The sequence below is a fragment of the Lingula anatina genome, chromosome 1 (genome assembly GCF_051362555.1).
Source record: "Lingula anatina isolate TDL-2025a chromosome 1, LinAna3.0, whole genome shotgun sequence".
NCBI classification, from domain to species: Eukaryota; Metazoa; Brachiopoda; class Lingulata; order Lingulida; family Lingulidae; genus Lingula; species Lingula anatina.
The window spans coordinates 1,569,468-1,581,036 of record NC_141767.1 but is presented as its reverse complement, the minus strand read 5'-3'; the positions used below and the strand labels follow the sequence as shown (position 1 = coordinate 1,581,036).

Sequence of the window (11,569 nt, the reverse complement as noted above, 5' to 3'; positions counted from 1 at the left end):
CATCAATTTTTAATAATAAAATATTAGTATCATGGATATTCAGAAAATGTGACTAGCAAAGGTCTTCAGGCCCATGGAACTTCAAAGTCACAACTTGAAAATGCCAAAATGTAAATAAGACAGCACTGTTCTGAAATGTTTTTTTTCCCATTTTTAACAATTTTTAACATAAAACAAAATTAACAGTTTACTGCCATTTTTATATGATCAACTTAGAAAATTGATGAGATGGGAAAAATATCAATAAAGCAGTGTTAAATGTCCAATTTCTTCCATTCTGAGATTCTGAACATAGTGAATGATTGAATCTGACAAACTGCAATGATATGAGTTAATTTCCATTTTTGAAACTTTATTACACAATACACGATAACAAGTTTGCCATCATTTTTACAAAATCAACTAACAATGTTGTAAAGATGCAGGAAATGTCAAACAAAAACTTTTACGTATCTTATTAGTTTAATAATGAGACTGTTAACATGCCTAAGAATTGAATCTGAGGAAATGTGAAAAATATGCTGAAAAGTGAAAAAACAGCATAACTTCTACAATAATGGCCCGATCATGCTGATTTTCGAACTTGACCTGCGTTTTATGAATATTCACCAGCTCTGTAAATATAAAGCCAAAACTGCCCTCCACTTATCGTGTTTACAAGGAAAGTGCACGGCGACGGCATCGCCATCGGCATCGCCATCGGCGAAGACAGACGCAGGTGATGGCAATATGTACAGACACATCTGTGTCTGTACATAAAAATATCTGCAATCTGTTAGGTCCAAGCTGGGTTGTTTTCATATTTTAAAATTTTTAGACACATTTTTATTAACTAACAAAAGAAATAAATTTTACTGATACTTTACCTCTATTTCCTTCTTTTTAGCTTCAACCAATTTTTTAATATCGCTCAATTTTTTCTCATGTTCCTTCATCTTGCCATCGTAATGTTTTTTGTTTGACTTCGCAACCTCTATCTGGGTTTCAGCATGAGCAAGTTCTTCCTGAAAGAGAATAAGACCCAGTGCGAGGAATGCATCACAATTCAATCTTTTCTCTAGGTTCATGTATTATCAATTCCACTTACAATAAAACTTCACTCAAAATTGGTGAAACAACTTTCCAAAAATCAACTCATCATTTTAAAAACTGATACAATAACTTTCAAATTTGCCTTAAAGAAAAAAACACTGGTTTAAAACTTGTGAACAAAACAAAAAAGCTACCTTGAGTGGCTCAGCTCCATCAGCTATGGACCTCATCTTCTCATCAATCTGCTTGAACTCCTCCTCTGCCTTCTGAACCTCTGCCTGGGTCTCCTTCAGCTTGTCCCTTACCTCGTTCACCTTACCCTGCAGCTCCTCGATCTGCTGGTTAAAACCCCCCACTTCCTCTTCCTGGAATAATATAATGTGCGCTCAGAATGCAATTCCTTCTCAATAAATTATCTTTATTTAAGCTATCAATGAACATGTTAATTAGTTTTGTGATTATTAAATTGTTTTTGTTTTTTTTTTTTAATTGGAAAGTACAATGTTTGATGCACATTTCTTTGGATTACAGTAGATTGTTGAAGGATAAGACTTGCACAAAATTTACTGTATGACAGGTCATATTTTAAATCCACTATAATCAACTTGAAAAATCAAAAAATAAAATCTTTACTGATGATCTGATTGCTAAATCTAGAATAACATGTTTACAGATATATTAAATATCCAATTAATTCTTAGAGATTTGGACCATAAAACTAGCTGACATTCAGCTGGTTACTTTACCAGTGTGGTCACATCCACAGGTTCCGGGTCCTCGATACTCTTCAATTCGTCGATCTCGCTCATCAACTTCTCAATCCGTTCTGATATTTTCATCAGTTTCGTCTGCGTCCTCCTCTCCTCCATTTGGTTAGACTGGATGTCAGAGTCTACGGAGGCTCTCTTCTTTCTTAAGTTTTCAGCTTCTTGCTGTATACCAGCTATTTCCACCTCTAAGGATCTGAAAAAGAGAGGAGGTGGGGTGGGGGTCCCTTGTGAATAATTTAACTATTTAACTGAAATAACTTTAAAAACATTTCTCAGCACATTTGCCTGGGCATGCAGAGTATGCTGTTCTTGTAGTCAAGTAATACTTATAATGACAGGTCACCCCTTACATACTATATTACATTGATATATAAGCAACCTTAACCTCGATAATAACAAGGGAAATGTTTTTTAAAAGAAAAGGTACCTTATTTCCTCCTCCACATCTGCCTTGAGGAAGGATGCCTTGTCAGTGCTGGAGGCGTAGTAACGGAAGGTAGGAAAGCTGAACACCTGGTCTCCATTGCCCACAAATGCCTGCAGGAACAATAACAGGACATCTTAGGAACCGACAACTATGCCTTTTAACAAATATTTTCAAGAAAAGGACACCAAATAAAAGGTGACAAAAATTTCAGTGATTCTCTTTATACATTTTACAAAATAATCATAATAAAAATAGGCAATATCAATCTTTTATCATTGATACAGCAAGTAAAAAGAAACAAAAAGAACTGCAGCCTTTTGGTACAGAAAATCTTTTAAGTGTACAAGCAGGTTTTCTAGTTTGTTTTATCATCAAAAGAGGGCGTTCTTTGTGAGACAACAACCCAATGTTATGACACTTCCAATCAGTGTTTGCCACTTAGGAAAATTAGTTGTTGGACTGAAGGTCCAGCTATCTTTAAAACTAGCTGGACTGAATATCTGACAGGTGGGAAAAGTTCTCGGCCCCTTCTGAAAGTTGTCGACCCTGGGCAGACGGTCCAGCATTAATTTCGAACACTGCTTCCAATAACAAATAGCTCCCAAAGGCAATAATTTTTTTTAAGTACTCATATCATGTAATTATTTACTTCTTTTGTATTACGATCCTTATTCTTGCCCATAAACTGTCGAGCCTGGACTGCATTTTTGATCAATATCACATTCTCAATGCCTCGCTGAAGTATACAAAGTTAAAATCTTACACAACAATTTCTATGCAAGACACAACATGTGTAAATATATGTGGATGACATTTCCATATAATAAACTCAAATGAAGACATTCAAGATAGTTACTTGGCATTATATTCTTATGTGAACACATAGCAGTAAAATTCTAGTATGACTTAAGAGATATTGGTTTTACTGTAGAGAGTTTGATTTTTTTTATCTCTACTGTGTATTTACCTCTAAATAAATAAATAAACAAAGTGTATCTGACCTGATCCACCAGAGCATTGGCTACAACAGGATCATCCAACTCCAACATGTCCAGGACAGTGGGAAACTCACAGCGCGACCGCTACAAATTATATTACTTATTTATTATTTGTAGAGAAAAGAAATAAATAAAAATAGACAACTACGACCAATGTCTCTTATTAACTGACATTTAGGGGTAGAACCAAAAGGTGGGACATTGAAAATGAATGATATTGCTAATGTACAGCTTATGTACTCTGTACTGTATATGACATGTTGACATGCAGAATTCTGACTGCCAACATCTTCAATTTTTTAGATTGTTTTAAAACAAAATGTAATGTTATTCTTACGAGCTCTCTAAACAAGGATAAAAACCTAATCTTCTTTTCAAAAAGGTGACAGATATGTATTAAATTTGAAATTATTACTGGAGAGGGGGTTTACCTCAAAGTATTACAAAAAAGACATGTGCAAAATGCATCTAAGAATATATGCATCTAAGGATATAACTAAATTCTTCTTGTTATAAGTACTTACAAACTGGCTAACATCATGCACATGTTCCTGAAATCAAATTAAAGTAACAAAATGATAATAATGCCACATCACTTCAGTCATGCTTTAGAATACAAGATAAAATGATGATAATTCACTGTAAACACTTTATGAAGCTTTAGATTTTACACAAATTAAGTAAAAAGTGGTACTAGAGGAAAAACATTAAAGAATGTATTATTAAATGAAATGAATAAATGAGATAAAGACAGAGGGATTAAAGGAGAGAAATAGAGAGAGAAAGTGAGAAAGCGAGTTGCAAGTCTTACCAAGAACCTGCTGACTATGATAGTAGGTTTGGGCCTGCCTTTGGGGCAAACTTGTGTCATGATTTGGTTGAGGATTTTCTCATCGTGATAGTCTGTGCAGCAATAGGAATGCATGAGATTCTTGAGACAGCACTCGACACCAAGAGCACAGGACGGGTCCTTTAACTGGATACACGCCCCTGGGAAAGATTTGGGTCATTTCTTTCAGGTAGACAGCATTAATGAATAAATCCTACTGTAATCCTACTGTAATTTTGACCCAGTGAGAGTAAATTACAGCTCCCCACCCTTAACACACACACACACACACACACACACACACACACACACACACACACACACACACACACACACACACACACACTTACAGACCAGTATTTTTTAATTTCTTACTTCAAAAAGTTTGGAAAAATTTCAAAGATATCTGTAAATTTATTTGCTAATGCATACTTACCCAATGGTCCTCTGGGTTTTTGGTGAAACCTATTCTGCCTATGTGCCACCTCTATCTTCTCTAGCAGTGTGGGAACCCACGCACCAAACCTTTTTAATCTATCGCTTCTTGCATCCTGCAGATTTCTTAGCTGATTTTTCTTTTCTTCCAGCGTATGTCTCACCTCTTTTTCCATATTGCTGGGGAGAAAAATAAAATAAATACTCTGAAACTGTTTTCACCAAGTTTTACAATAATATCATGTTCATTTGAAACATAAAATACCTTTTAAACGGATTCTGGTGAAATAATCTAAAACATCAAGACCAGAGAAAAGATTACTATGCCAAATACATTTCTTTCCTTGTGAACATAGCTTATATTATTATTATTATTATTATTATTATTATTATTATTATTATTATTATTATACCATACACTTGATAGTTTATGTGAGCAAATAACACATTTAACTGTTATAATCTTAGGCCCAATTCAGAATAGGGGACTAACTAGTCCCAGGGTCAAATATGGTCGACCCACTTGAATACTTCCCCCGACGGGATATCTAGTCAATGTCTATTGGCGGATTAGACGGCAAGCTTTGCAGTGGTTCAAAATATTTGACCCTTTCAAATGCAAATTCACCTCAGAACTGAGAACTTGGTTTTTATTTTACCTGAGTCTGTATCCTTCCTCTTTGTACTTGGTGACAGCCGCCCTGAACTGTTCCACCTCGTGTTCTGTGGTCTTCCTCCTCCCCTGGCAGCCGTTCAGCTCCTCTTCGAGACCCCGGATCTTCTGCTCCCTTGCTATCCGTTCTGACTCATGGTCTTCTTGGGCACTGAAATAGTTTTACAATATATAGTTTGCATATAAGTCAACATGATGTGCAAAAAAACTTAATTATTTTTTTAATTTTAAAAGTGATCCAATATTCTTTCCAACTAAAATCATTTTAATTAAAGATGTCACTTTTGAGATTTAAAAAAAAAAGGTGAGTGTCAAGTCAGTCCAGCAGATTTCTACTACTGGGCTAACTTGACACTCACTTTTTTACTTTTTTTTTTTTTAACAATTTTATTCACTCATCAATAAATTCAATAAATTGACTGATAATTGGTATTTTCGTACTTGTTCATTTAATATTCTGCTTCTTACAGAATCTGCTAGGAAAACTTTAAACATTTTTGAAGAATTTATAATTTATCTCGATCAGTATTTCATCAAATATTTGATTGACCTTAATCAACATTCCTTTTTTAATTGTTATTAGTACCATAATAATCATTTCATTTTCAAGCTTAAGTGTTTAGTAAAAAATTACATTAAAAATTCAATGAAGTTTATTTTGTTCTGGGGAAATGAAGACCCTGGCCCATCCCGTTCACTTGAATTGACTAGAAAAACTGTATCACAAAGAAAAAACATCATTTAAACTCTATTCTAAATAGCATGTATAACCATGATTTCCTAATTTTTGACATTTTTGAAGCTCTTATTCTTTTCAACTAAAATCATTTTAATCAAAGATGTGTGTTTTGAGATGGAAAAAAAAAAAAAAAAAAAAGGTGAGTGTCAAGTCAGTCCAGTAGATTTCCCCACCCTAGTGTTAGGGCTTGTATGGGGAGCAGTCCAATGCTTTAGTCTCAGTGGTTATTCCACTAGACCACGGCTCACCTTCCCTTCAATAACTATTGCAATGTTTTATCTATATCAATATACTGACTGTGTTGTGAAATCCAAGAAGTGCTGTACACTGCTGACATCTAGTGGAGACAAGTCAAACTACACCACTCTACACATGGTGACATCTAGTGGCCACTGGACAAACTAACAATCTAAATGACATCACTCTTCATTGTATTGCACCACAAGTCAGTAGATTGATGATATTTGATATCAGCAGTATTTTCCAGGGTGAGCCATAGCTCAGTGGTATCAGCCTACTGAGCCTAAAGCAGCTTAGGTATAAACCTCAGATCACATTAGGTGGCCAATGGTGGTTGCTTGTGATCACTACTACTGGGCTAACTTGACACTCATCTTTTTACTTTTTTAAAAAAATATTTTTAACAATTTTATTCACACATTCCATCAATAAACTGACTGAAAATTGGTATTTTCATACTTATTCATTTAGCATTCTGCTACTAACAGCTACTGCAAGGGATACTCAACACCCACTTTTATTTAAGCATTTCTGAAAACTTTATCACTTATCTCTATCAGAACTTCATCAAATATTTGATTGATTTTAACCAACATTCCTTTTTCAATTATTATAAGTACCACATAAATTATTTCATTTTCAAGTGTAAATGTTCAGTAAAAAAATCACTTTAAAAATACAATGAAGTTAATTTTTTTTTGTTTTAAGGAAATAAAGACCTCACCCCACCCATTTTTTTTTTATTTAAGTATTTTTTGAAGAATTTCTCACTTATCTTGATCAGAATTTCATCAAATATTTGCTTGTTCTTAATCAGAGCAACCCTTTTCAATTATTATTAGAAGTTAGAACCAATAATTATTTCTTTTTCAAGCATTAATGTGCAGTAAAAAAAAACAAGGCAGCAAAGCTGTCAAATGTACAGACAAAATAACAGAAAAAAGGATGCAAAAGAGGTCATTTTGCCAATTTTGATGCAATAATAAACAAGCCCGTGGAACTTCAAAGTCACACTTTGAAAATGCCAATATGTGAAACCGTTTAACTGGCAGTAAGAATTACCAAACAGACTGCATTGCCTACTGAAGCTGTATTTTAGTCCCATGTTTCTTTCCTGTAAGTTTGAGAACAGTAAGTGACATGGTTTTTCTTAAATGGTCATCATGGGAGCAGTGCCCAAAATATATTTTTTTAAAATTTTGATGCAATATTACATAATGTTTAACAGCATAATGACCATCAATTTTAATAATAAAATATTAGTATCATGGATATTCAGAAAATGTGACTAGCAAAGGTCTTCAGGCCCATGGAACTTCAAAGTCACAACTTAAAAATGCCAAAATGTAAACAAAGACAGCACTGTTCTGAAATGTTTTTTTTTTTCATTTTTAACAATTTTTTAACATAAAACAAAATAAACAGTTTACTGCAATTTTTATATGATCAACTAAGAAAATTGATGAGATGGGAAAAATATCAATAAAGCAGTGTAAAATGTCCAATTTCTTCCATTCTGAGATTCTGAACATAGTGAATGATTGAATCTGACAAACTGCAATGATATGAGTTTATTTCCATTTTTGACACTTTATTACACAATACACGATAACAAGTTTACCATCATTTTTACATAATCAACTAATAATGTTGTAAAGATGCAGGAAATGTACACCAAACACTTTTACATGTCTTATTAGTTAAATAATGAGACTGTTAACATGCCTAAGAATTGAATCTGAGGAAATGTGAAACAAGACAGCACTGTTCTGACATGGATTTATTTCCATTTTTAACACTTTTTTAACATAAAACAAAATAAACAGTTTACTGCAATTTTTATATGATCAACTAAGAAAATTGATGAGATGGGAAAAATATCAATAGAAAAGTGTTAAATGTCCAATTTCCTCCATTCTGAGATTCTGAACATAGTTAATGATTGAATCTGACAAACTGCAATGATATGAGTTTATTTCCATTTTTGACACTTTATTACACAATACACGATAACAAGTTTACCATCATTTTTACATAATCAACCTACAATGTTGTAAAGATGCAGGAAATGTCAAACAAACACTTTTATGTATCTTATTAGTAAAACAATAAGACTGTTAACATGCCTAAGAATTTAATCTGAGGAAATGTGAAAAAACAGCATAACTTCTAAAATAATGGCCCGATTATGCTGATTTTCGAACTCAACCTGCATTTTAGTAAGATTGACCACTCCTGTGAGTTTAATGACAATTGGCCTATCTGTTTTTCTTATATTGTGTTTACAGTGTTGCATATATGCTGAAAAATGAAAAAACAGCATAACTACTAAAATAGTGGCCCGATCATGCCGATTTTCGAACTTGACCTGCGTTTTAGTAAGATAGATTACTCCTGTGAGTTTCATGACAACAGGCCTATCGGTTTTCCTTGGAATGTGTTTACAGTGTTGCATATATGCTGGAAAGTGAAAAAAAAGCATAACTTCTACAATAATGGCCCGATCATGCTGATTTTCGAACTTGACCTGCGTTTTATGAATATTCATCAGCTCTGTAAATATAAAGCCCAAAAGTAAAACTGCCTTCCACTTATCGTGTTTACAATGAAAGTGCACGGCACCGGCGACGGCGATGACGGCGACGACAGACGCAGGTGATGGCAATATGTACAGACACATCTATATATATATTTACTGTACTGTTTGAGAACAGTAAGTGACATGGTTTTTCTTAAATGGTCATCATGGGAGCAGTGCCCAAAATAGGTTTTTTTCAAATTTTGATGCAATATTACATAATGTTTAACAGCATAATGACCATCAATTTTTAATAATAAAATATTAGTATCATGGATATTCAGAAAATGTGACTAGCAAAGGTCTTCAGGCCCATGGAACCTCTAAGTCACAACTTGAAAATGCCAAAATGTAAACAAGACAGCACTGTTCTGAAATGTTTTTTTTTCCATTTTTAACCATTTTTAACATAAAACAAAATTAACAGTTTACTGCCATTTTTATATGATCAACTAAGAAAATTGATGAGATGGGAAAAATATCAATAGAGCAGTGTAAAATGTCCAATTTCTTCCATTCTGAGATTCTGAACATAGTGAATGATTGAATCTGACAAACTGCAATGATATGAGTTTATTTCCATTTTTGACACTTTATTACACAATACACGATAACAAGTTTACCATCATTTTTAAAAAATCAACTAACAATGTTGTAAAGATGCAGGAAATGTCAAACAAAAACTTTTACGTATCTTATTAGTTTAATAATGAGACTGTTAACATGCCTAAGAATTGAATCTGAGGAAATGTGAAAAATATGCTGAAAAGTGAAAAAACAGCATAACTTCTACAATAATGGCCCGATCATGCTGATTTTCGAACTTGACCTGCGTTTTATGAATATTCATCAGCTCTGTAAATATAAAGCCAAAAAGTAAAACTGCCTTCCACTTATCGTGTTTACAAGGAAAGTGCACGGCGACGGCATCGGCATCGGCATCGGCATCGCCATCGGCATCGGCATCGGCGACGACAGACGCAGGTGATGGCAATATGTACAGACACATCTGTGTCTGTACATAAAAATACATGCAATGAAGTTTATTTTGTTTTCAGGAAATGAAGACCCTGCTCATCCTGATGTCACTTTAATTGGCTCGAAATACTGTATCACAAAGAAAAAACAAATCATTTTATATGCTCCAAAAAACATCTTACTACTTTAACCTTTGATCCAAGTAAAATTTATAACTATCATTTACTAATTGACATTTTAGAAGCTACTTGATATTATTTTCAACTAAAATCATTTTAAGGTGAAAAAAAAAAAGGTGAGTGTCAAGTCAGTCCAGTAGATTTCCCCACCCTAGTGTAAGGGCTTGTATGGGGAGCAGTCCAATGCTTTAGTCTCAGTGGTTATTCCACTAGACCACGGCTCACCTTCAATAACTATTGCAATGTTTTATCTATATCAATATACTGACTGTGTTGTGAAATCCAAGAAGTGCTGTACACTGCTGACATCTGGTGGAGACAAGTCAAACTACACCACTCTACACATGGTGACATCTAGTGGCCACTGGACAAACTAACAATCTAAATGACATCACTTCCTCATTGTATTGCACCACAAGTCAGTAGATTGATGATATTTGATATCAGCAGTATTTTCCAGGGTGAGCCATAGCTCAGTGGTATCAGCCTACTGAGCCTAAAGCAGCTTAGGTATAAACCTCAGATCACATTAGGTGGCCAATGGTGGTTGCTTGTGATCACTACTACTGGGCTAACTTGACACTCATCTTTTTACTTTTTTAAAAAAATATTTTTAACAATTTTATTCACACATTCCATCAATAAACTGACTGAAAATTGGTATTTTCATACTTATTCATTTAGCATTCTGCTACTAACAGCTACTGCAAGGGATACTCAACACCCACTTTTATTTAAGCATTTCTGAAAACTTTATCACTTATCTCTATCAGAACTTCATCAAATATTTGATTGATTTTAACCAACATTCCTTTTTCAATTATTATAAGTACCACATAAATTATTTCATTTTCAAGTGTAAATGTTCAGTAAAAAAATCACTTTAAAAATACAATGAAGTTAATTTTTTTTGTTTTAAGGAAATAAAGACCTCACCCCACCCATTTTTTTTTATTTAAGTATTTTTTGAAGAATTTCTCACTTATCTTGATCAGAATTTCATCAAATATTTGCTTGTTCTTAATCAGAGCAACCCTTTTCAATTATTATTAGAAGTTAGAACCAATAATTATTTCTTTTTCAAGCATTAATGTGCAGTAAAAAAAAAAAAATACATGCAATGAAGTTTATTTTGTTTTCAGGAAATGAAGACCCTGCTCATCCTGATGTCACTTTAATTGGCTCGAAATACTGTATCACAAAGAAAAAACAAATCATTTTATATGCTCCAAAAAACATCTTACTACTTTAACCTTTGATCCAAGTAAAATTTATAACTATCATTTACTAAATTGACATTTTAGAAGCTACTTGATATTATTTTCAACTAAAATCATTTTAAGGTGAAAAAAAAAAGGTGAGTGTCAAGTCAGTCCAGTAGATTTCCCCACCCTAGTGTAAGGGCTTGTATGGGGAGCAGTCCAATGCTTTAGTCTCAGTGGTTATTCCACTAGACCACGGCTCACCTTCAATAACTATTGCAATGTTTTATCTATATCAATATACTGACTGTGTTGTGAAATCCAAGAAGTGCTGTACACTGCTGACATCTGGTGGAGACAAGTCAAAGTACAACACTCCACATGTTGTGACATCTAGTGGCCACTGGACAAATTAACAAGCTTAATGACATCACATCCTCATTGTATTGCACCACAAGTCAGTAGATTGATGATATTTGATATCTGCAG

The 11,569-nt window shown here is 33.7% G+C and overlaps 1 protein-coding gene across 4 annotated transcripts in view; it reads right to left on the bottom strand.

Annotated features, from left to right (window-relative positions):
- LOC106154913 (structural maintenance of chromosomes protein 6) overlaps positions 1-11,569 on the bottom strand; it is a 47,934-nt gene that overhangs the window by 29,764 nt on the left and 6,601 nt on the right. For all 4 annotated transcript variants that reach the window (XM_087002721.1, XM_087002724.1, XM_087002723.1 and 1 more), the window contains 10 exons: positions 5,151-5,315; positions 4,493-4,671; positions 4,039-4,217; positions 3,752-3,778; positions 3,231-3,311; positions 2,879-2,965; positions 2,230-2,339; positions 1,779-1,995; positions 1,227-1,397; positions 867-1,004 (listed from right to left, as the gene is read on the bottom strand). In XM_087002721.1, coding sequence (XP_086858847.1) covers positions 867-1,004; positions 1,227-1,397; positions 1,779-1,995; positions 2,230-2,339; positions 2,879-2,965; positions 3,231-3,311; positions 3,752-3,778; positions 4,039-4,217; positions 4,493-4,671; positions 5,151-5,315 — 1,354 coding nt within the window. The remainder of the gene's footprint in view (positions 1-866; positions 1,005-1,226; positions 1,398-1,778; positions 1,996-2,229; positions 2,340-2,878; positions 2,966-3,230; positions 3,312-3,751; positions 3,779-4,038; positions 4,218-4,492; positions 4,672-5,150; positions 5,316-11,569) is intronic.